The sequence below is a fragment of the Leguminivora glycinivorella genome, chromosome 15 (genome assembly GCF_023078275.1).
Source record: "Leguminivora glycinivorella isolate SPB_JAAS2020 chromosome 15, LegGlyc_1.1, whole genome shotgun sequence".
NCBI lineage: Eukaryota > Metazoa > Arthropoda > Insecta > Lepidoptera > Tortricidae > Leguminivora > Leguminivora glycinivorella.
In genome coordinates, this window is record NC_062985.1 from 18,610,060 (window position 1) to 18,636,941 (window position 26,882).

Genomic DNA, 26,882 nt, shown 5'->3' on the forward strand with positions numbered 1-26,882 from the left:
TAAAGATGATAAACGAATTATTTTATCAGACAAAGTTTCAACTATGGCATGGGGTAATAGTTCTTTTTTGTAGATCCGAAACAAATAATGGAAAAGTTGTAACTAAAAGTAAGTGCTGAATATTATATGTTGTAGCGAATTTCAATGCACTATTTCAATTGTATTTACCGTGAAAGTGTTTCAAACTGTTATTAAACTTAGTTAACACAGTTAATCATGAAAAAATTACACTTTATTTTAGCAGGATGAGGGATATCCACTTATACTCTGCTAACTCACTGCATTGGAAAATAAATATATATATATAATAACGCACGTCTGTATTTTATGCTTTTATTTTGTATACTTATCTAATAAACGTATAAAAAATATGTGTTCAGTTTATTTCTTCTTATACACTCCCATACTTTCCATTTTTACAGGGTGTAACCAAAATACTGATCAACCGTTTAAGAATGTATTCAATATATTTAGTACCTATTGTACAAATAATTATATTATTTTTAAGTAGCTTTAACAATGTTTCCCAATGAAAATAATGTAAAAAGATGAATACATTCTTAAAAGGATGACAATTATTTTTGTTATAAGTTTCCTACTCAAAAGCCTGAGTGCTGTAGATTCATTTTTCTTTAAGGAAGTACAGAGCTATACCTATCTTATAGTAAATAATAGTTGCAAGTGCGCTCTGTGAGTAACTTTCACTCAGTGTTATAAATTATAATTAAATACATCAATTTCTTACTAATGATAATGAGTAAGTATACAAAGGTGTTAATTTTGCTCATCACATGTGACTCTCTTCTTTTGAGCTGTTTGATAAATCAATTAACGCCGACAAGTAACAAGAAGCTTATCTACCTAACCTGTATATATTGCATAGCTGAATAGAGTCTAATTTCTTGGCGCGTGCATGCCTGCGCTGGCAAAAGCAGGTCAACAACATTATTGGAAAACTGCAATACTGACATTCTCTATATTGTTATAATGTTCGCATGTTCGCATTTATGAATTTGATACAATAAGAAGTGGTCGTTCAAGTAATAAGTTCAAGTAAGTAATTATTTTATTTTTATTATATACTTTTAGTAAATATTATGTGATAATTTAAATACATTATTATTATTTATTTATTTAAACTTTATTTTACAAAAGAAAAACTTAAAATTACAAGAGGTAGATTTAATGCTTAATAGTAAGGCTTTATTAAAGGTAATACTTATTGTGTTACAGTTTCAACATGTGCGAACATTGTGACCCCGAGGATCCTTTTACCCATGCTCAAGAGTGGAACACCCAGACATTTGAAGACGCATATCCAGAACTTGCCAACAAGCATGACGTGACCATTACAGCACCATCAATAGAAACACCCAACAAAAAGAAAATAAAAACTAAACAGCGTGCTCCAAAACGTAAATTAAAATCATCCACTACTTTTGTGAAATGTAGAAAATCCGTTGCTGAGGGACCCCGTCTGATACAAATAAAAATCATCGGCTTACGTAACGGGCAGGAAAGCCAGGCAGAGAGTGATGATGAAGAAAATATGATCTTTAGTGCTCAATATATAGCCAGCGAACCAGTGGACAATGTTGTGGATTCGGCATACAGTTTAATAAATCAAATCTCTAAATCAATGTTACAAGAAAATTTCTGAGTTTATTGTTAAGGTTAAAAATGTATGTGTGCGTAAAATAAAAAAATAAAAAATGGGTCTTTCATTACAGACTTTTATTTATTATCATTAAAACATAATACAGTGCTTATTTCTAAAATAGTAAACATCGTTATAAATCTTGTGCAGACACAATAGTATCAAAATACCACTTTTTAATACATATAACATTTTTTAAAGCACATTTTTTTTCATGATGCACGCAGTTATATGCACTAGACTTATTACAATATTTTTCATGCAAATGTAGAAAATTAGGACAATCTTGTTCACCTAAATCTATTACAGCACAATTAGCACACAAATCTTTAACCCACTTAATTTTTTCCGCTCCTTTTACATAAATGTTCTTGTTATTTAAATGGTTCACAATCATTCTTTTAAATTCTCTGTGATCGACAAATCCTTCCCTCCATAAAATCCCGTGGTTTTTTTCTAACCATATTACTCTTTTTCTTTCTTGCTGAGATAAATGAGAAAACGTGTAGGGTGGTTTTATTAAAAAGACTTGCGTGTATTCTTTAGTACTAAGTGCGAATTCCTTTATTATAAAATCGTTATTTAATGATTTAAATCCTTGAACATCCACGAATAAGCTTTTAGTGCTCATGATATTTTCCTTGTTATATTGCTAAGAGGTCTATACTCTATAATGCTATCATTCAAAATAAGACAATACGCAGATGTTTGATCGGGTATATCCTCACTGCACTCTATTTCAACTCTGATGTCAACAACACCCGATTTTAAAGTGTCACTTTGTCTTGAACAATCCACGAAAAACAATGGTGCTATTTCTTTGAAATCGTAAGGATTTAACAAGGGTGCCTGACTACGATTATAGTAGGACTGTTGGAATTTAGAATATTGCTCGTATAATATAGCATACTTCTCATCGGAAAAACTAACATTCAAATTTTCATAAGGATAATATATAGAATTCAAGAAAACTTTAACCTCTCTCAAGTTACAATGATCGAAATGTGTTATATCTTTGTCGGACGCATTTTTCCTACCAGTTTTCAAACCAACTATAACATACCGAGGTTTTTCGATTTGAGATGAAGTTTTAATAGCCCAAGAGTGCTTGGAAGTTTTTGGCAGCAGTGGATATTCGAAGAGGTCCCAGTTTCTGAACGCAATTTGTATTGCACGATCTTTTTCCACATATTTAAGAAGATTCAGTCTTTCCCGATCGGAAACCTTAATATGAGGCATACGCCATACCACTTTTGATAAAGTAACATTGTCTATATATTCATTTGGGTTCAATTTAACGCTATTCAAGTTAGTGTTAGAGCGTAAAAGTATAAGTTCATGTTTGCAATTAATAATAATTTTGTTGTAGTCTTCAGCAAAGCCCAAAATTTTGTTTAATGGTATAGAAGCAGAAAATAAACCTCGGGTAACTTTAGTACCTTTTATGTCCCACCCCCACGACTTTGCCATTCTCGCTTCATGTTCACTCATGGATAAAAGAGATTTCATTGTTGTTGTGATTCCTGCATTTTTTATTTTGTCTATTTCAATTCCATTCAGTTCGTATCGAATGTCTTGAAAGAAATGGAGGACAGGGTTATTGGTAAACAGGACGCTCGACACGGGTTGTTTTGTTTCTCTGTTCATCACTGTAATAGTACCTTCTATGTATAATGTGCTAGCTGAAGGCAACACGTACATATCTTGCTGATTGATGGGTATGCGAATTTCATCGTTCAAATTAAAACTTGTAACGTAAGGTTTGTACGAGTGGTATTCATAACTTTCGATTGAGTTATCATAGCTAAAGGAGTTTGCTAAGTCCAGAATGCTCATTTTAGTAAACCGATTGATCTGAGAAACAAAATATTTTCACTAGTGAGCCTGCTTTTCGGTCTTCTTTTCTTGATAGCACCAAGGGTACTGCCTGATTTATCACGGTTCACTGCTGTTTTATTGAAATCAATCATTTTTTCTCAGGTGTAAATATATTTGAATCTCTTCTCCGCGTAAATTTATCAATTGGTTGTTGGTATCTAGTAGTCTTATTTTAAGAGAACTTAAAGTATTTTGAGTGACGGGAAAATAAATAACGTTTTTAGGCGTCTCTATTATTCTATACCCTGGAGGCACATTAGGTACAAATTCATGAACTATATGGCTCGGTTTTCCGTTGATAAATGATCCACTAATGATATCACATTCGATTCGAACTATAGTCGTCGATAGAATGGACACTGGAAATGGAGATTCCATTAATATATTCGCAGGAACAGTTTCATTACCGAAACCTAGTAGTTTACCTATGGAGTTATCGCCACCAAAATGTATGCTCTTAGAGCAAAAAATAGATGTTTTTAGAGTATTATTATTACACAAAAGTTTAAAAGAACAGCCTTGAACATGTGTTTTTAAATAATCGTTTAAATCCTGGAGTTCATAAGAGCCTTCTGGTATCTCCAATACTTCACCCTCACCGTAGTAAAATTTGCAATTTCGACTATCTATGTTAGGTATTGAATTAAACGTAGATAAATACAGTAGACCACATTCGTATTCACCGTCCAATTGAAGTTCAGGCGAATAATTTGTTGTAAGACTAGAGGAGGTTCCCGTTATGGATAAAGTGAAAGACATCGTGTAAATGACATTTTTTTTATTAGTGTTAACAATTTAAACGCCTCTGCCAAAATTGTTTTAAATATTTTAAGCATAAATGACCACAATTTACAGTATTAAATTGTTGGAACTGCCTATAATTATATGAAATATCAAATCTTTTCAAATATATTATCAACTCTAATGGCGGTTTAATATCGCCGAAGCTATTATAATATTCACAATATTTTTTATCCTTTGCATAGGCTACCCAGTGAGTTCCTTGGTTTTTTGATTCGTCTAAGTTAATTATCGCGCATTCTCTACGCTTAGGAAGTTTGGGTAAGCGGTCTCTCATAAATACTCCTCTAAAATAAGGTATACCCGTTGAATTGTTGATAATATCGACATTTGTGAGAGCTCGACTGGGTAACCTACCATTTAGTTTTTTGAGGTTTTTAAGCATAGTCCTTTGCCATTTCTGTACGGTTTTATATGTAATCCTTTGCCCAACGCTATGGATTCCATCATTTTGTTGTGACGTTCAGATTCCGCTAGTTTATTTCTTGCCGCTTTATAGTCTCCTACAGCTTTAGCTATTCCTGCCGCGCCGCCTGCCAGAGAACCCAGAGCCGATAATCCCGCGAATATAGGAATCAACGGTAATATGCCTCCAGTTTTTGGAATAGGTATTATACGAGGTATCCGCATACGACTTGTGTTAGGAAATATTTTCTTCGCAGCTGTATAAGCACTGCTTATGATATTTCCATTCTTTTTTCTTTAATTCGCTACGTATTTTTGTAACTAAGTGCTTAAATGACTTAACACCTGCCCCTGTCTTAATTTTTGATTTCATAACTTTACTAACCAGCCATGACGCCAGTTTTTCTCCTTTCCCAGCGTTTTTTGCATTCATACGTCGCTTAGCCATTTTATAAAGTTCTAAATCAGCCTTATGTCGATCCTCTATACGTGAATATTTGTCGTAAGCAATATCGTGCTGCATACAAGCTGAATCTAACCCGTTGATACCTTTATCACCCCGTCTTAAGCGTTCTTGTAATTTAGTTCCAGGGCCGCAATAATTGTACCCAGGTATGTGTAGTTCAAATGGAAGATTATTAATGGCACTATTTAAAAGTCCTCTTCCTTTCATAGTCAGTTAACTAGTGATAAAGTAACATTCGCATCAGTATTATAAATAGATTTACCTCTATACAACAGCACTGCGCTCAATCCAACTATTTTCGCTTGTACTAAGACCCAACCACTTAACGTATAGCTTGTTGCCTTTTCTTTTCATTATTTTCTCTATAAGATAAACATTAGGATACTTTGTTTTTTGCAGCTCTTGTTCATAAAAGGTGCCTAATATTGAATTTTTCGTTGATCCTCTAAGTAATATGTAACGGGTATAGTATTCTTAACTTGTTTTATTGTAAATAATTCTGTAGACCAATTAGGCGTATAACCTTTATGAAAAGCGCCTTTGTACTTGCTTATACGTACGCAATCCCCTACACTGAATTTGTTGGCCCTTGTTTGTAGGTATGAGCGAGGTTTGTTTAGTATAGATTTTATTTCAGACTCTTTATGGAAATCAACATCTATCGGTCTACACCTTATTGTGCGATGAAATGTATGATTATATGAATTCACAATATCATGTAAAGGTTTTCCAAACCATTTGTAATTGCCAACAAAACTAAAATATTTATACAGTTTGCCTTTTAAAGTTTTTATAACCCTTTCTACAATTGATGCTTTTTTAACTGAATAGGTTGAATAATGGTTTATCTGCAAGGATTCCAAATAATTTTTAAATTCAGTATTGTAAAATTCTTTCCCCAAATCTGTCTGTAGATGTTTAGGTTTGCGTTTTGCAGTGTCAATTAGTTGCCTAAAAGCGTCTTTGGTCTCAAATTTGGTCTTAGATTTCATCGGAATTCCCCATATGTATTTTGAAAATGTATCAATGACAACCAAAACGTACTTATAACCCTTATTAATATTATGAAATTTTTGTAAATCCAGTAAATCTGCTTGCCACAAATCATCTATGCCTTTTAGTACAACTGAACGCCGCGCAAAATTTTTGCGAGCAGACCTATGAATTTCATTTACTATTTGGTTCTTTTCCATTACTGAGTCTGCTCAAAATACCCTCAGTTTCCTTTTTTGTATAAAAGTTCAAGTTCAACTGGCGCTGCAAGCTATGAATTTGTGAATTTATAGTTTCAAGCAAAGAATCCAATTCACTTTTTTTGTAAGTGCCACTAAAGAGTTGATCAACATATTGTTTGTTTACACCATCAGTAGACAGCACAGGTGTATTAACACCTTTCAGTCGAGACGATTGTAAATCAAAATCGCCATTATCAGCGCGAATTAGTGCCCTTTCGCCAAATTCCGAAAATTCGAATACTCGTAAGCGTTTATGTACATGGTGTCCAAATTTATCAATGTTCATTTTGCTATGTATCATGCTTTATTAAAAGATTAAGATTGACTGCGGATCTAAAGTATCGTTAGGTCATTATATATCTTTCAATATATCTGATTCTTTCAATTCTTCAATTATAGATATTATTTCGTTATCTAACCCTGTATTACCAGCATCCCGGGATGCAATAAGTAGCTTTAATCTTTCAACTAACTCATTTGGATCATCCCAATAAACGTATGAAATATTATTGGTTACCTTTTTCATAGTTGGGAGCCCTTGTCCCTGGACATTACTCCCATTACTTTTTAAACGTTCTTTAGTATATTTAAACATAGGCCTTATGATTTGTAAATATTTTCTACCTTTGTTGCTTTTTATAGGTTTATTTGGATTAAAGTCACGCCTGTGTGCATTCGTTTCTAATAGCAGTAACTTATAATTAAGTTTATCTTCTTCAGTTATAACTTCAAGTTCAGGCACTTTTGTAAATAATAATTCCTTCAAACCCGGGGTTAAATTGTAAGTTTTTCCGCTAATTACTATACTGTTATTATCAAGCGCTACCACATGCGATCCGAGCATAATTTTACCACGTTCTTTGTGTACGCCAAAAGGGATATTCTCCAAATTATACGAAATGTTACCATCACTATTATCATCTCCGGGAGAATCTATCGAATCAGAAGTCTTAAAAGAGAACTCATCAGCTGATTCCTCGCTATTAATACTGTCATCTAAAGAGGCGTTGCTTCCATCATAAACGTCTCTACTTTTAGAGATCGTAGAATTCACACCAACGGTGTGAGTAGTACTTTCCTTATCACTGGCCTCAGGGCTGAATTTCAATCGCTTAATTGAGTTTTTCCAGTCTGTATCATCAGTCTTAAATTCGTCGCTAAGGTAATTATTTTCATTATTAAAGTTACTTTTTTATTACTTTTAACCATCTCATTGAGAGGTTCTGTTATTGGTTTTAAAACTGACTCTAATGTCATTTCATTGGCCGTTTTGATGTTACGAATTAACTTAACTTTTCTCTTTACAGCCTCAGCTGACTGAAGCAGCTTCTCTTTTAAATTCTTCTCTTCGTTCATTACGATGCAACCTCGTTGGAATTATATGAAGAAATGGCGGTGTAATGTAATTGCGGCATTCTAAATACATTCATCTAAAATAATAAATGTATCAAAACCCGATCTATAGCATCCTGAATTCTTCGCACAATCCTTATTTATTACTAAGTAGTTGTGCGGTTGGTTCCATACAGTGGCACACATATCTCTAAACTGGTTCCATCGCATATCAGTTCCAACGTGTTCATCATAAATATGTCGTAAATTAATTTCGTCTTGTTTAAACAAAATAATCAGATTTGCATTATCTCTTATTAACTGTTTAGGTATTTTGCTGTAGGTTTGATTCAAGTAAAAACTATTAATGTTTTTGTGTCGTCCCATCGCAAAGTAATCCCTTATATTATTTTGATTTTCACATGCAACGTCATCAAATATGAATACAGAGTCATTAGCTGCATCCTGAGGACTCACGACTTCATCATTTTCGCGATATTTGAAATAATTTACTGAGGGAACCAATGACAACACTTTTTCTAGATAGTTGTATAAAGGTTGATAAAGAGTTTTTGAATACACATACACATTTTGAAAACGAATTCCTTGTTCATGTAAAAGAAGACCTATCATTAGATTGGTCTTTCCACAATTAGATGGTCCACAAATGACGCAACGGATTGAATTCGGTAAAAGTTTTCCATGATAAGAATTCTGTTTTGAACAGTTTGAAGCTAGTATGTCAAACCGAAGGGTTTGAGGTTGCTTAACAAACTTCATAGTAAATACTCGTTAGTTAGCAACGTCTTGTTATAATGAAATGTTAATCCATAATGATGACTTACATTGTCAACTCGATTAATATGCCTGCTTTGACCGCGAAACGCTCGAACGGTATGAAGTGATTTTAAACACAACTATTATCGCAAAAGGATATCGATGTGGTTTAAACTTCTCAACGATGATGATACAATTCTTGCCCAGATATTTGAGGGTTAGGATGTATTTGGGAGTTTAGACCACTGGAATGAGTTTGAGCGAGAATCGCTCGAACGAAATGAAAGTGGTTTAAACTTCCCAAATATATACTACTGACCGTTTAATTTTTTTTTCTAATTGTTACATATTATGAATAAGTACCACACCTTTTTTGCGCCATAAGCAATAAGGAAGTTTTTGGAAATTTTTGATGGGCTTTAGCGTCTTTAAAAATAAGAATAAGTATCAAAAAATCAAAACGACACAGATAAAAAGAATAAAAAAATTTAACTGATCCATTTTTTCCGTTTTACAATGTTTGCATTATTAAATAGAGTGTCCATCGGTTATATATGGTAGGCGTGTCCAGTGGATACATGTAGAACTCAACATCATAGTGTAATAGGAAAAAATGGATTAGTTACAATTGCCCCCCAGTCGAGATTTGCCACGCTGTACCTTATTTAAGTATGTAATTTCTTAACAGTTTCATCCAAATCTTTTGCAGATATATTACAAGCCAGCTACGTGCATTATTGACGGCGTAATGGATACCATATTGGCGGCTTTCATCGCTTCAGCTAGTAAGATAAAACTTTTGACGCGATTCAAATAGAATATAATATTAAATACGTCAGATAAACTATAAACTGAAATACCACCTACATACGATATGAGTACATCTAAGAATAACCTAACCACCAAATTAAAATTTTGAAAAAAAAAAAACACCGTCCGCGACTATAGTGGACCGATTTTCATGAAACATGGCTAAGAACACTCCCGACTAAGTCAGCTTTCAAACAAAAAACTAAATCTAAATCGGTTCATACGTTCGGGTGCTATGGATGCCCCAGACACACACAGACAGACAGACAGACATACACATCAAACTTAGAACCCGTCGTCGTTTTTGTGTCGGGGGTTAGAAACCGGAAAGCCTATACAACCGGAAAGCCTATACCGTTACAGTACACATGTCTTATATCTTTTGGTAGTGTTGGCTTAGCAGTTGAATTTTTTCATATCTCCAAGGGACAGTAGACCTGAGTGTTTGGTAACTTTGATATAAATTCCAGCTTGATACCTCCACGCGTTTCTGAGAAACAGGGATTTGACAGACACGGGCGGACGGCTAACGAAGTGATATTATTATGGTTCTGTTTTATTCTTTTTTTTTTTAATCTAAATATGCGTTATTTTGACATTGACAAATCCAATCCATACCTATCGTATCTATCTAAATATATAAAACTAGCTTCTGCCCGCGGCTTCGCTCGCGTTAGAAAGAGACAAAAAGTAGGCTATGTCACTCTCCATCCCTTCAACAATCTCCCCTTAAAAGATCACTTCAATTCGTCGCTCCGATTTGCCGTAAAAGACGGACAAACAAACAGACACACACACTTTCCCATTTATAACATTAGTATGGATAAGAAACTAACTCAATTACTGACTGACATATTAACGCCTAGCCGGGACTGGTCCTAGAAATTCCTGACACGTAGGTTCCTTATAAGGTGTAGAGGCGCACTAAAAACGGATTTTTCAAAATTTAACTCTTAAAGGGGTGAAATGGGGGTCCAAAGTTTGTATGGAAAAACAAACCCGCGTACTGGGTGAAGCCGCATGAAAAAGCTAGTTTAGTAACATTTGACGTATCCACAGTTTAATTCTTATAAATTCTCGTGTAACTAGTTAGTTAGGCGTACTTACATAGATAGGTACCTCATTGAAACAGGCATGATATTACGTGCCTAACTCAAAAGCTTTCAATAATTCAGCCCTTTTGTTATTTGTTGGCTCTTTTTTTAATGTTCATTGTCATCATATTAACCACCAATTCTGTGACAGCGGTCGAATGAGTACGTAGGTATGCGACGAACACCTCTCGCGCGTGCGTCACCGCTCGCCCGTGAGGCCCTACTGATTTGCCCCCCACGAGGGGTACGTACAGTTCGATACCTACACGCGCGAGTGGGACAGGCCTGACGTATCTTAAAATTATCTCAAAGTTTTCATCGCGCCGTACATCGATATATGTGAAAGGGAAATTCCCGAAGGCGCCACGACTCTCGAGGGACGGACGTGTCTCGAACATGCATTTTTACTAAGAAAATGTCCATAAAGTGCCAATAGATACTGAAGAATATATAAGAAAGTAAATTATTTATTTATACAAGGAATTCCAAGCGCTGGTGACGGCAGCAAGCGGTAAGAGCGTGCGACTTTCGATCCGGAGGTCGCGGGTTCGAACCCGGCTCGTACCAATAAGTTTTTCTGAACGTATGTGCGAAATGTCATTAGATATTTGCCAATCGCTTTTTGGTGAAGGAAACCGGACTAATTCCAATAAGGCCCTATTTACCCTTCGGGTTGGAAGATCAGATGGCAGTTGCTTTCGTAAAACTAGATAGTGCCTATGACAAATCTTGGGATTAGTTGACAACTGACCCCATGCTCCCATGAGCCGTGGCGAATGCCGGGGTGACGCAAGGAAGATAGATGAAGGTATTCCAGCAACAGACATCAATGTACATTATACTTTTTGAATACTTAGCAACACAGAGCCAAATAGAGGAACTCAGAAATATAAATAAATTATGAATGAATAATCATTTTGAGCAGTATTTAAGGACAGCGAGAAAGATGAATTTAGTTTTCTCGCAAGCATTTTTGTGCTCGTAAGAGATTTTAACTCCCGACGTAAAATCGACGGATGAACGGATGGAAATTTAGTATTTTTTTGTTTGAAAGCTGATGCAGTCGAGAGTGTTCTAAGCCATGTTTGATGGAAATCGGTAGACTGTGTCGGGGTTGTTTCAAAATGTATATGTTGTTTTTGCCGATATTTTTAATTGTTAGCAGAAAAATATTGTAATCAAAAGAACCACCGAGTAGGTACGGTACGCAATTTTAATCCTAGGCCACTCTAAAACCCTGGCATACCTACCGCATACCATTTTTTATTTTCCACAAAAAGTCAATTTGACGTTGACTGTGGAAAGGTTCTCCTATAAACAAATTGGATGTATGTAGGTACTTTCATGATTGTGTTATCAAACTATGTCACTCTGCATTTTATTCCCTAGTTTATTTTTCACAAGTTTTATCGTTTTCGCAGAACTGCAGTTGATTTAAAAGCTGAAAAAGGATTAGCTAGGCCTCTTCTGTTGACCAAATTTATTAGCAGATTAAATTTGCCAATTTCAATAAAAGCCTGATTGATATTTTAAAAATATTGACTTCTATGTAAATTCGTTATTAATTTCAATATCTATTTGTTTTTAACCCCCGACGCAAAAACGACGGGGTGTTATAAGTTTGACGTGTCTGTTTGTCTGTCTGTCTGTGTGTGTGTCTGTCTGTGGCATCGTAGCTCCCGAACGGATGAACCGATATAGATTTAGTTTTTTTTTATCTGAAAGCTGAGTTAGTCGGGAGTGTTCTTAGCCATGTTTCATGAAAATCGGTCCACTATGTCGCAGTCGGAGGTTTTTTCAAAATTTTAATTTCGTGGTTAGGTTATTCATGTAAATCACCTGATAATTGTAACATATTACGATTAAATTATAAATCAATATACATATTTACCACCTTATTTATAATAAAGATACTGAAGTGATTAGTTAAAAAAAATTGTCCCTTTCTGACATGATGACTTGTGTATTTGTGAGAAAGGGGCAACACATTGCATAGTGACTTATAAGGTCATAATGAACAACTTTTAGTATAGGGCCAATACTAAAACAGAAAATAGTTATTTGTTATACAAGGGGGCAAAGTTGTATTTTAACGCCGAGTGTGGAGTGTGCCGAGTGTGTGCCGTTTTTTAACACACGAGAAGTAAAATACATTTGCACCCGAGTGCAACACAAAACTTTTCTCCTCACTATAGCGAGGAAACTACAACGCAAAAAATGCGTTTATCACTGCTTCCAGTAGTTCCACAGGTGGTAAAACATCTTTATTACTAGATTCACCTACTTTTATCAATTTTAAAGCAGTTAATTTGACTTTATTCAAGGTCAAATTACTTTACCCACTAGTGGATAAAATTCGTTTTTACCCGCTGGTATTAAAGGACAAAACACGTGTTTCCGAGCTAGTGAGGGGAAAAAACATTGGCTGTTCGATAAAAAGGAGCGTGCATCGGCATCACGTCACGTCAGTTGAAATCATAAAGGAATAAGTAAAACAAGAGTGTTGTAGCACCAATACATTAGGCTTGTGCCGTTTCGTTCGTTGATCGGAGCACTCCGATCTCGTTCAATCGCTCCCATGAACTAGTTCGCTCTTTTAGGTCTTTTGCTCATTTAGTTCAGCCAGACCAGCGACCACTGCGGTCGGAAATATCAGAACGAATGGGACCGAATAGTGTCAAAATTATACGAATAGTCCACAGATAGTAACATTCCGGGCCGAAAACCGTAAGTAACCGAAGTACTTACAACCGTAAGTAACCGAAGTATAATATGAAAACTTGACTTTTTTTGTTGCTCTGCTAAGTAGCTCTCGCTTTCGGTCGGCGCAGTCACCTATTTGTTCTCGATCCAAACCGCTCGCGCTCGCCGATCCTATACTGAACTAAATGAGCAAAGACCGATTCTCAGACCACGGAAAGATTCAGTTCATTTCGGTCATTGATGGGATTTTATTCCTAACAGTTCATAGTTCATGAACGACACAAGCCTACCATACATCAGTAAACACGAGTTATTTGTATAGGTATAGTTATAGTGACACCTAGAGACAATCACGCGTCAAATAGCGTGAATTATCAGTACCACTACACAACTCGATAATAGGTGTCAATAGTGTCTCGTCTGCCAAAAAATTAGTATTAGAGCAGTTTACAACCTTATATTGCAAGCAGAAGGAATTGAAAACAGAATACTGATTTGTACTATTTAATTGTAATATTAGCTAAAAATTGGTGAGCATTAGATTCTTCGTTCGTCGCGACATCTATTGACAAGTAGCAGTAGATACTGATAATTTACTCTAGTTGACGCGTGATTGTCGCTAGATGCCACTATAACTATATGCCTATACACATAACTCGCATTTACTGATGTATGGAACACCATACTCTTACCTTACATATTCCTCTATGGTTGAAATGTATGAAACGGCCAAAATTCGCGATTTCGGCCTTGGTCAGTTGGTCCATTAAAAAAAGTTGTTCATTATTACCTCAAAGGTATACAAAGTTTGGCTACTAAAATGTAAGCCTTTATAACAGTTGTTTTTTTTTTCAGTTGGTCAAATAGATGTGCTAGCCTTCAACCTCAGGAACTTCAACCAGCTCGCCGAGCGACGGCGCAAGATGCTGCCATTCGGAGTGAACAACAGTGTAAAGCTGTCTTCGGACGACGAGTCTCGAGACTGCATCCGAACGGTGTTAAAAAACATCATTAAGCACCATAACAGCATTATAAAGTTTGTATAATTCCTTTAATAACCTAACCACAAAGTTTTTTTTTTATACCCCCCGACTGTGACATAGTGGACTTGCTTGCGGCCGGTGTTATGTTAAATCTAATACGGGCGATTCTCTTAGCGGTGTTTTTTTTTATTTCGTTATAAGAAAAGAAAACTTACAATAAAGTTTTGTACTTATCTGCCAAACTGCACAGCAGTTTGTAGGCAGAAAATTATTCTACCCTCCACCATTTATGTTGAACCACTTATTTTGTATTTTATAAAAACCGGCCAAGAGCGTGTCGGGCCTCGCTCAGTGTAGGGTTCCGTAGTTTTCCGTATTTTTCTCAAAAATTACTGAACCTATCAAGTTCAAAACAATTTTCCTAGAAAGTCTTTATAAAGTTCTACTTTTGTAATTTTTTTCATAATTTTTAAACATATGGTTCAAAAGTTAGAGGGAGGGGGACGAACTTTTTTTTCCTTTAGGAGCGATTATTTCCGAAAATATTAACATTATCAGAAAACGATCTTAGTAAACCCTTATTCATTTTTAAATACCTATCCAACAATATATCACACGTTGAGGTTGGAATGAAAAAAAATATCAGCCCCTACTTTACATGTAGGGGGGGTACCCTAATAAAACATTTTTTCCATTTTTTATTTTTGCACTTTGTTGGCGTGATTGATATACATATTAGTACCAAATTTCAGCTTTCTAGTGCTTACGGTTACTGAGATTATCCGCGGGCGGACGGACGGACGGACGGACGGACGGACGGACGGACGGACGGACGGACGGACGGACGGACGGACGGACGGACGGACGGACGGACGGACAGACAGACATGGCGAAACTATAAGGGTTCCTAGTCGACTACGGAACCCTAAAAATGATAAAAAAGTATGTAATTTTAACATGCAAGTATGTCCTACCTAAGGTATCCAAGCACTAATCTTATAAAAGTAAAAATAATCAACGACAACGACATTAATGAGGTATTCTGTTGGGTTTGGAGTAAATGAATGTTTTCTATCTTTTTTTATACACCACCTTTGACATGTTTTTGCACGATCTTAACTGATCTGGTACTTTATTTAGAATCGTGGGCACTAAGTATTTTCGAGTAGGTACGTTTTCCATAATAGTTCTGATCTACTTGATTGTTTGGTAACGCTTCTTGTTTGGATTTTATGATTTATTGGTCTTTTGTAATCATTAAGTTGAGTTAGTATAGGATATAAGAGTTTTAAATTAGATAACTTTTTCTTAAAATTGAAATTAAATTTTATCAATACAAAATAATTTAGCCCGGAATGTAGCTAATGCAAACACACTAGCGTTAAACGCTCAATGTCATTGCAACAATGTTTACAGTACATTTCTGACTGCTGCAGTGCTGTGAATATTTTCAAGTACCTAACTCCAGTTGTTCGTAACTTAAAAACTGTAGAACGAACCTTAATGAAATACGAGTCTTGTCATTATTCAAAAACTCAGAATCTCAAAGTAAAGAATCGTATAGCACGCTGAGTGACGTGCCGATATTGTGCTTGAGGTTTCTCTGTTAGTTAAGGTAGGGATACACTAGCGGATAATAGGCGAGACAACTAAAAAAAACTCATTAGTCCGTTAATTAGATTATCAAGGAATATTAGACACGTATATTTTCTTTTTTCTCGTAAACGAGAAATGACGACGGTACGGTGCGTTGAAGATTCGCGTGACGTCACGCCTAGGTACAATTTTTACTTAGAAGTGACTTTACAACTCCGGAACTTTGATGCTCTAAATCTTTGTATTTTTTCATGAATTAGAAAAAGCGAAAAATATGTGTTCAGTATTTTTGGACGATGTAACTGATGACGGACTAAACAGAATGCCTTTTTTTATGTAGTCGTCATCTCTATTATTCTCAAAACCTGTTTCCAATGGCGTCCAAGTGTGACAAGTCGGAAGGTGACATTTGTTTAACACATTCAGTGAAAAAAGCTTACGTAAGTAAATAATAAATACGCACATTTAATGAGTCCCATTTGTAAGCTCAATATGGCTTGTGTTGGGGATACTCACACTACGATATATGTATGTATATAGTCATGACGCAGGAACGTATTCATGACGTGTCTGTGTTCATCACAAAAAGAAATTAAAGAATGCTAATTAGTGCCATGTCGCCAGTTGGTAACTAACAAATATGGCGAAAAGTCGCCCGTTATTCCAGTGTGAGTGAGATAACTAGAAAGTAAATTACATCACCCTAAAACTCGCCAGATATTTTTGAATTTGCTCCATTGAATTGTCACACATTATTACTCTCAAGTCTATCCCCAGCTTTACCCTGCAGACTACATTCGATCAACGAGTCGTGTGATGTCGAAAGTAGGTAACTATATGGCGAAAAATCGCACGATTTGCCCGATTATGAGTGGTACTAAGCTAACTACAAAATACGTTACACAAAGACTAAATCGATCGTCAAACGAATTTTCTCGCTTGACTTGTCGCACAATATTATTACTCGCAAGTCTATCCCCAGCTTTACGCTGCAGACCACGTTCGATCAATACGATTAGAACTGAAAGCGCGAAGCAAAACGAACTAGACTTGTGGAGCTTTGATTGCATGTTCATGGGTTTATCGCACGTTCACTTGAATTTTGAATTCGATGAGTTCTTTGAAAGTTTAAGTTAACAAGCCAATTTGTATTACAGTTATGACTTGTGAATTAAGGCAGAATTCGTTGAATTGATGCGAAAATGTTAATAAGGTAACGGACCCAATCATGGACAGTTAAAGAAAAATTTTCGCCTGTTTTGGATATTTCACTGATAAATCTAAAAATTCTACCGCTAAGCGTGTTAAATCTTGAATGTCCTATCCTTCTTTTACATTTCAAGCGTATTGCAGAATAGATACTCCTATTGGTTTCTTCATAGTTAACAAATTAAAACGAGGTGTTTTTTCTCCAATTATGGACGGCAGTTCTCCAGTAATGGATCCCCCATTATGGACAGTGAAATAAGTTTAAAATTTTACTTTTAAAGCCAACTGATACTCAATCAGTCAATTTTATATACCATAAATAAAATTAGTTTGGGTTATTTTAACATAGGATTGTTTCTTGTAAATTTTGGTTTTGTGAATTGTTCCTTGTCCATCATAGGAGGTACGCAGTTTTTCGGTTCCAGTACTGGACACTCGCAAAATAACGCTATCTTTGGAGCAACAAACTAGTATGTTATCTCATGCTTAATGCAGTAAATAAAACTCATTTAAGTTTACACCGAGTATTTTTTTTTATACATGAACTCAACTCTCTTAGCAACATTGCTAAGAATTCGGCTTGATATTTTTTTCAGTAATCTGGTGAATTTTATCTTGTCGCCAAATCCTTCAGAAATAACCGAATTAATTGAAACTTCAAAATTAAACAGCTCTACAACTCTAGTTTATGGTACATTGCCGTCAGTTTTTAGAAACTAATTTTAGATACTTATTTTTAAGGATTTGTGTTTTTTGTCCATAATGGCATCACCATCCATTATAGGGTATTTTACGTTAATAAAGTTAGAAAAATATCGCTTGTTATACTTTTAAAAGGTTGCGTATTTTGAATGAAAAATGTTTCTTTATTCATTAAATTGTTTCAGTACCTTACACAATTAATATATTACAATTAATATTGAATCGTTTATTTAAAATCTAAAAGGATGTAAAAGGAAGGAGGAAGGAAGGAAGGAGGAGGAGGAAGGAGGAAAAAGGAAGGTTAATTTCAAAGGAAAACATGTTAGAGTATTATTTCCGCCTGGGTCGATAATTAATGAAAGAATGACGTCGATTTTGCGATTTTTCACCACAGAAAAGTTCTTATCTTATATTGAAACGTGGAAAATCTATTTATTACCTGAACACATTGTACATTTTACATGTGAGGGTAAAAACGAAGCCAAGCAATACCATTTTAAATAGGTATTTTTATCTATTATCTCAAATCAAAATTGCAGGTGTAGAGAGTAATCTCATAATTTTTAAGAGACATTTTTAACAGCCAATCCAGGGTACGAAGCCGAATGGCACAAACGCTCACGAAAGAAAACGCTCATAGAAATCTTTCTCTATCGCTCTTGCGTATTGGCGAAACAGAGCCAGACTACCTTTCGCGGCGTTTCGTTTTCGTTCTCGTCGTAGAAATGCCATTCGGCTGCGGCACCAGGTAAAGTTTTCTCGCCAGACTAAAACGTTTATTTGATTGTATGACATTGTTTAAAAATTGAGTTACCTACAATACTTCGTTTAAAAGTTTCGTATGGAAAAGGGGAATTTAATATGTAGGCGTTGTATTACTTTACATTTCAATTATTCTAATTCTATCAACTAAAATATTCTAAATATTCTTTCACGCTGTAAAAACAGTGTTATACACCGTGCTTTTTTTGTTTTGCGTTAAATTCGACACGTTGTTATGTTCATTATCAGGAACCACCCTGTATAACACTTGAAATTTTTTTTTTTGCGAATTTAACTAAAAGTGGATTGGATGGTTGCTGATAATGAACATAACAACGTGTCGAATTTAACGGAAAACAAAAAAAAAACACGGTGTATAACACAAATGATGAATTTTTTTTTTTGCGAATTTAACTAAATCATTTTCATACATAATAAATGAATTAATCAGTGTTAAGGATAACATTCAAGTTAATGTCAAGTGATTGACGGCACCTGTCAAAACAAATAACATTAGGAATTGGTAAAGGCTGTCACACACGTGTTCAGTAATTATCTTATTTTTTTTAATAACTCGATAACCGTAAGGGTTATGACGCTAGTTTCTTAGATAAATTAATTGTATTTAACCTAAAGAACCTTCCCTTAAAGTTAACGGAATTCAATAAAAACAGGGTGTATAACCTCGTTTAAGCAATAAAGTCGTGTATATATATATTTGGCGCTTCGTCCGTATCTATTTTTTTTTGTCTGAAAGCTGAGCTAAATTTAAACTTGACTGTACAGTTGGCAAGTTCGCTCCTCTTTCGTTTTTGATTTCAGGTACGTGTCCCTGATCGAGAGCGCGTTCAGCCTGGCCTCGGCCCTGCAATTAATGCTGAGTGTCATGGTCCTATGTTTGGTCGGGATACAATTCCTTTCGGTAAGCATGCGCCTCTGCCACGAGTGTGTGACGTTCTACAGCTTGGCAAATAACCTAACCACAAAATTAAAATTTTGAAAAAAACCCAGACCGCGACATAGTAGACCGATTTTTATGAAACATGGCTAAGAACACTCCCAACTAACTCAGCTTTCAGACAAAAAAAACTAAATCCAAATCGGTTCATCCGTTTGGGAGCTCCGATGCCACAGACAGACACACACACAGACAGACAGACACACACACACACACACACTGTCGTTTTTGCGTCAGGGGTTAAAAAGAGTAGAAATTAATTTCTACTCTTTGTATTGTCACCTCGCTTTCTCAATCTCAAGTAAATTAAATGTATGGGATATCGGTCCTACATCCGATATCGGATCGGATAATGTGAAAACGCACTGAGAAAGAATTAATTCCATTTCATAAGTAGATACCTCCTCCGCAAACCAAAATAATTATCATAACTGTACGAAGAAAAAATACCAGGTGTCTTGAGTTGGGTTCGAACCAGCGATAGGTTACCGGATGGATGCCTAAACCGCTTAGCTATCCCGTCACGATGGTAAGGGTCGAAGAACGACGATTCCCCGAGGTTTTAGAATAATTTACTCGACGATAGCGTGTTTACGAAAAATTACATGCATTGTACGGAGAAAGTGAACAACAGCGCCTCCAAACGGTTAGGGGAGACCTATGTGAGTTGTGACAGAGGAGAGTAATCTGTTGTGACAACGTCGATTTTTAGGAAGTTATTAACTATCAACAAGCTCGCAACAACGCAGGTTTTTTAGTTCAAGTCTCTGGCTAGCAAACACGTCACGCTATTGCGATTCTGCTGATGTTAATAAGTTCCCAAAAACTGATTTTGTTACAACTCGCATCTGACACAACTCACCTTGGTCTGCCCTACAATAACCAACATACTTTATTTTCCATAAACTGTGTGCTATTGAGCAAAGTATTAAAAAAAAACAGTAGTAAGTATGAAACAAAAACTCACGGTATAGGCACTGTTTGTTTTTATCCCGGTTTTGTGAGGTGTGATTCTAAACACATTGTGTGGGCACACATTTACTTTACGATACTCAATTTTAGCTCTGTTTGAGTTGATTTTATAAGATTTATCAGTAATAAAAAATTGTGTTTTTTTAGTAAATTAAAAAAGGCACTTTGGAATTAATTATTAAGTACCCAAGCAAAAGCTTTAATTACACTAATAATATACATTAGACAAATAAAACTTAAAATCTTAATATTATGTTTTAACCGTTAAACCTTATTCCATAGGTTACGGTGACCGCTTTCCATCAGGCGGGCCGTATACCTGTTTGCCACCGATGTGGTATAAACAAACACTGGTATCGTTAGGATTTCATTTAAATAATATGCATTTTGCTTACAATGTTAAGACAGAACGACATCTTTCGGATATCAAATATTTAAATATACGGAGGTACTCAAGTTAATATATCTCGTTTGCACAGTGCACGGAATCTAGCCGCCGCGAGCACTCATCAGGCATGTAGGATGGTCCATAGGTATAACTGGAAACATGTCGCCAAACGTATAAATAATACCTTATAATACTTGAGTACATCTGTATATTTAAATTTTTAGGTTTAAAGACCATAATGGCAAACCTTACCGATATAATTCTGATGTCTATTTAGGTATATTTGAATGTTCGTTCTAAAATCTACATCAAATCTATTTGCAAAGAATACCTTTTTGTGCCTTTTGGCGTAGAAACTCTAAGTCCACGGGGCCCCAGCGCAAACAAGTTGTTCACAGAAATCGCGAAGCGTCTGGTTGAGGTAACTGGTGACCGAAGAGCTGGTGACTTCCTCGCACAACGTATCAGCATTGCGAGACAGCGAGGAAATGTCGCCAGTATCCTTAGTACAATGCCTCAAGGGCCTATTTTAGACATTAGCTAGCTTTTAAGTTTAGTCTTAGTTTCTTATATAATTGTGTAAATAAAAAATAAACTATATTATTATATTGCAGATTGAAGAGCCGAGCAAACATCCGATACAAATCGCCTGGATGGCAATCTATCTCACTTGCATGCTCATCGAAGTTTTCATTATCTGCTGGTTCGGAGATGAGCTCATATGGAAGGTAAAGTAACCATTCCTCCTATCCGATTTGTTTTTCAAGTCTTTTTTGTACCTGAGGACGTTAAGGATTTCCATTTGAGATTACCGATTAAAATAACGGTATAACCGTTTTATTCCTCGAACCGTTTTTGTACATTCTGCTTAGAACGATAATGTCTTCGTTTCACCAGCGGTTACCGGTTAAAAAAACTGTTTTAAACCGTTTCATTTTTCAAACCCGTTTTTGTACATTCACGTAATAATGATAAGTATGTTGTTTTTTTTTCAGTTACCAGTTAAAATATCCTATGGAGATTTCTCGTCCCTTTAGCTTTCGTATTTGTTAAACATAATAATGTAATTAAATGAAGAATGTTTTGAATACGAGTATATAGTTCGAATGGTACATGTTACGTTAGCATGAAAACGATTATACACACACTCACACATAATCCGGCCGGGCGGGTCCGTCTCGAAGTCTCATCTCATTTTTTGTCAGGTCGAAACTTCAAAATGTCATCTGGAGACGTAGCCGAATGGCACAAACGCTCACGAAACGAACCGCTCGTAGATATCAATCTCTATCGCTCTTGCGTATTGGCGCGACAGAGCCAGACTACCTTTCGCGACATTTCATTTTCGTTTCGCGTCGCAGATATGCCATTCGGCTACGGCACCAGTACTGAAAAACGTTCTTAGACACGTGCCAAGAAGAAATTCGTATTTCCTGTCGATTTTAAACGCTGCCTTCGGTCGTGTTTTAATTTATCGGCACTCGTTTTGAAAAGAGAAAGCTTTTCCGCACTTGTATCGTAATGTACCATTAGTATATCATTATCTGTATAAACAACGAACTAAAGCGTTTAGCTCATGGATGTGCAATTATGTAATCGGCTCTTAATGAGCGGAACGGTTTTGGATGAAAATAACGAGTAATTCAATACCGGTTGCGTGCCGCGAGCAAAATACCGACTTCTCTATGGTTACATTAGTTATCTATCTAGTCGTGTCGGAGATTGCCCGGAAGTTGGGTGAAAATTGAGAGAAGCCGTCACATATATCTATACAAGTTCAGAAAAGTTGCTGTTTAGAGTCCATCTAAACTAACTTTTCTTTGATTTTCGCGGAATATAATGTAAATATGTAAAATCAAGCTTCATTTTAACTATGGACTATACGAATATAGCTTGGTTTGATTGAAACTAAAGTACAATATGTGATTTTTATTCATTAAATTCAATTATGATTCTTTACTACATTTATTTAAAAGCAGATCTATTTTTTTTATTTAAATAAATTAGGTAATTAGAGTGTGGCTAATGAAATATTGCCCCAACTTTTGGCGGAAAATTCAAAAAATCTAGGGCTGGTCACATTTGGTATAGTAGGAGATATAGTTTTGATACTAGAAAATATTTTTGTTTTCTGTGCACACTTATATTGAAAATCAATAGAAATTGCTAATATATGTACAGAAATTTGACAAAATCTGTTAGCATTTGACGTATTAACCTAAAAGTTTGACGATGGTTATTGGCATTTAAATATTAATAATTAACGTGTATTACAAGTATGGATGAAAAAATTAAAAGTGCCTGTTAGTATGTCTTACCACAGTTTAAATTAGACTACTATGCCAAATTTCAACTCCAACTTACAACATTTGCATTTGCTTGTTTGCTCACAGGCAAGACAGAGGCCGAAAGATGTGAAGTCTCCAACCCGCATTGGGCTAGCGTGGAAACTATATAGCCCGAGCCCTCTCAGACATGAGAGGAGGCCTGTGCCCAGCAGTGGAACGTATATAGGCTAAATTATATTATTTATTTTATTTTTTATATTTTTATATCAAATTACTACTGACCAGTCACTTCACTGATTTCTTCTAAATATTGGTTTTTCGTAAGTAAGTCGTTACGTTCCAATATTTTTATTTTATTAATGCTTTCCAGAGCTTCGAGTTTCTCCTTGTCTTTACACTCTTTTCCTGTTTATGAAATTTAAGTTTTATTATATTCACATACTTAATCAAAGTTATAGGCAAATGTTAGAAGTAGTACTTAAAGTATCAAAATATTAATAGAGCACCAACCTACTATATTGTTTACGACTTGTAAACATTGCAGTTTTTCATTATATGCCGCTTCACGTCGACTTCGCTCTTGGTTGTAATTATTTATTAGCTTAAACAGCAAATTGCGGACCTCGCTTGGTATCGTCATTGTTATAATATTTAAGATTTACCCTTAATAACCCGCGAACAATTTGAATAAGTGACATAAATTGACAGCAGACTTTTAGCCTTTTTTTTAAACCATAGACAATTGGTGATACCACAAGGAAATATCTGTCAACAATATTTGGCTAGCCAGACTCTAACGTAAAAATACTGAATGATAATGTTGTTAACAAACTGTACCTAATCGTAACGTAAGTAACGTATAAATAAGTTGCTTATGTAAGGAGAAATATTTTACAATGTTTATTGTCTCCATTATGTTATTGTACCTAAAACCAAATTTAAAAAAAATGGTCTACCTTTCCCAGAGCTGGGAGCTTCACCAAGCCGCCTTCGAATCTCCCTGGCCTTCAACTGACCCCAAAACTGCCATGTTCATCGTCATCTTCATGGAGCGATGCAAGCGCCCTCTACGCGTCACCGCCGGCAAGATCTTCACACTGTCTCTAGATACTTATACAAATGTAAGTGTACTTTTTTCACACTGCCTCTGGACATACACTACTCTTAATGGAGGGCCTTAGTGGACGCTCCGACGACCGGCTTAGCGCGTAGTGACCTTGCCTGCTACGACGCGGTCCCGGGTTCGAATCCCGGTAAGGGCATTTATTTGTGTGATGAGCACAGATATTTGTTCCTGAGTCATGGATGTTTTCTATGTATATAAGTATTTGTATATTATGTATATCGTTGTCCGAGTACCCACAACACAAGCCTTCTTGAGCTTACCGTGGGACTCAGTCAATCTGTGTAAGAATGTCCTATAATATTTATTTAATATTTATTTATTTATTTACGCTCATATTGGGCGTGGGGCGGGGCGTAGCGTGCGGCGTGCATGTCAAACGTTTTAAGCTCATACAAGTGTCCTGAGTCGACGCTGCTTAGGGTGAACTCGCCCGCCCCGCTGCACGCCCCGCTAAACGCTCCGCTCCAAGATTTTCACATAGGATAGGAGATAGGAGCCACAAGTACATAAGCTTCAGTAGAAGAAAAATAGTGCGCAGTGACGTCATCCTTCCCGATTTTTTTTATATAATGAACGGGCTTACTCTTGACCACAGACTAGCCAAAGGCAAAGACGTGGCCTACGATGGAGTGAGATCGCCCAGAAGATGCCTGTTCACCCTTGATTTGAAAGTCGCCGGGTTATATTATGAGCTCGGAAATATAGCCGCCGCAAGGAATTACACTCCTTGGCAGTGCGCATAAGAAAAGAAGAAGCAAAGCGCTTCGTGCGAATTCGCGGAATATCTACCAAGAAAGGATGGAAACTGGCCGTGTTGCTTATGATTACAAATTGAGGCAATGTTGGGCAACTGGGGAGCAACAGTAACGCCATTTTCCATAGCGCTGGGTACCTGGCTAACATCACAATCACTCTCCTTATCGCTCAGCTAGACCGCATTTTAATCGTCACGTTCAGTCCCTGGCATAAATATGTGATGATTTCTGTACCTTGTCACATTACCGTCTTGTTTGAAATGTCATACGAAATTGTCAAACGATTCAAAGCGACAAGGTCCAAAAATCATCACTTATTTATGCCGGTGACTGTACCGTCAACGATTGTCACTTCGCCTCGCCGGCTGGAAAACGCTAGTGTGAAATGGTTCTAAAGCGTTTTATTCTCCCACTTTAGATAATGGCCTGTGGAAACTTTACACAAACTTTTTGAGTAACAGCCTCTTTGTTTCGTTGTTAACAAATGTTCGAGGAGTTTTCGTCGTGTTCTTTTGTTTTGTTGAAATGTTGCACCTATCAAATCAATTTTAACAAAAACTCGTCGATGAAACTGGGATTGGGACAAGGCGATTACTGGATCATTTGAATTTATTCGTTCTCTGCACCAGCCTGTTAATGTTTGTCTCATCATTCTCCTTGCGTTATCTCGGCATTTGCCACGGCACATGGGAGCCTGGGGTCCGCATTGACAACTTTTCTGATTTAACTAAAATTTAATTTATTACTGCAATGTCACAGTTTCGTTTTCTTTCAACCCCTTATATGCCAAGAGTGGCACTGAGGCTTTAGTAGTTTCATGTGCTCTGCCTACCCCTTTATGGGATACAGGCGTGATCGTATGTATGTATGTATGAATTTATTATCTGAAAGATGGACTTTTCGAGTAGGTACTAATATGTATTTTGTGCTTATATTTCTGTTATCTTTAAGGGCTTCCCAAAAGAATAATACATTATAATACTGTTTAAAAATATCATTTATCAGAATATCATTACGTATTCCAAGGAATACGTAATAGTGCTTCACGACATGCGTCTCTTTTATTGTAAACTAAAACATTTTTAGTTTTATAAATAATTTGATTTGTTTGTAACAATCTCTTCATAATTTTGAGAATATTTTAAAAATTCACCTTTATTTTTTACAGCTTATCAATTGGTCCTACAAAGCGTTTGCAGTCATGAGGAAAATGAAGAAATAAACCACGATGAAGTACTTAATTCACCGGAAAATAATTTTAGTGAAAATGCTTTGACGAGAGCTAGGCTGTGCTTTAGATTTATTTAATATTTACGAGTATTTCATAATATAGTTAAAATTACAATTTCTTTAAATAATTTAGGTACCGGCGCCTAAGATCCCATCGTCCAATTACTACAAGTTTATATTGGATTCCAATATAAACTTGCAGTTTTGTTTATTGTACTAAAATACGAGGATACTTAATTAAGCTAATTCACACAAGGGTGTGCAATTCATTCTGAAAGTATGAGAGCTTAAGAAGCGGGCCATGTTAGACGTCAGTCAGTATCTTACTTATGATTGTATGGTCTTCTACATGCTTTACATCTGACTTCAGCGTCAACGTTTCAGTTCAGACGCCAACGTTGACGTGCGAAGAAGACTACAACAGTATTTATTTCATCTATAGTAAGCATTGTGACGTCGAGTAGAATGTAACTCAGTGAACTACCATAGCATGTAGGTAAATGTCAATATAACTTTCACAATAAATAATTAAATAATTATTGACGACCGGTCTGGCTCAGTCGGTAGTGACCCTGCCTGCTAAGCCGCGGTCCGGGGTTCGAATCCCGGTAAGGGCATTTATTTGTGTGATGAACACAGATATTTGTTCCTGAGTCATGGATGTTTTCTATGTATATAAGTATGTATTTATCTAATTAAGTATGTATATCGTCGCTTAGCACCCATAGTACAAGCTTTGCTTAGTTTGGGGCTAA

At 35.9% G+C, this 26,882-nt stretch overlaps 1 protein-coding gene across 1 annotated transcript in view; it reads left to right on the plus strand.

The window, feature by feature from the left end:
• LOC125233865 (odorant receptor 46a-like) overlaps positions 1-26,119 on the plus strand; it is a 38,276-nt gene extending 12,157 nt beyond the window's left edge. Inside the window, exons 4-9 of the mRNA XM_048140008.1 lie at positions 9,261-9,336; positions 14,014-14,194; positions 19,233-19,332; positions 21,343-21,456; positions 23,982-24,137; positions 26,066-26,119. Of these exons, the coding sequence (XP_047995965.1) occupies positions 9,261-9,336; positions 14,014-14,194; positions 19,233-19,332; positions 21,343-21,456; positions 23,982-24,137; positions 26,066-26,119 (681 nt within the window). The remainder of the gene's footprint in view (positions 1-9,260; positions 9,337-14,013; positions 14,195-19,232; positions 19,333-21,342; positions 21,457-23,981; positions 24,138-26,065) is intronic.
• Positions 26,120-26,882: the final 763 nt, after the last annotated feature.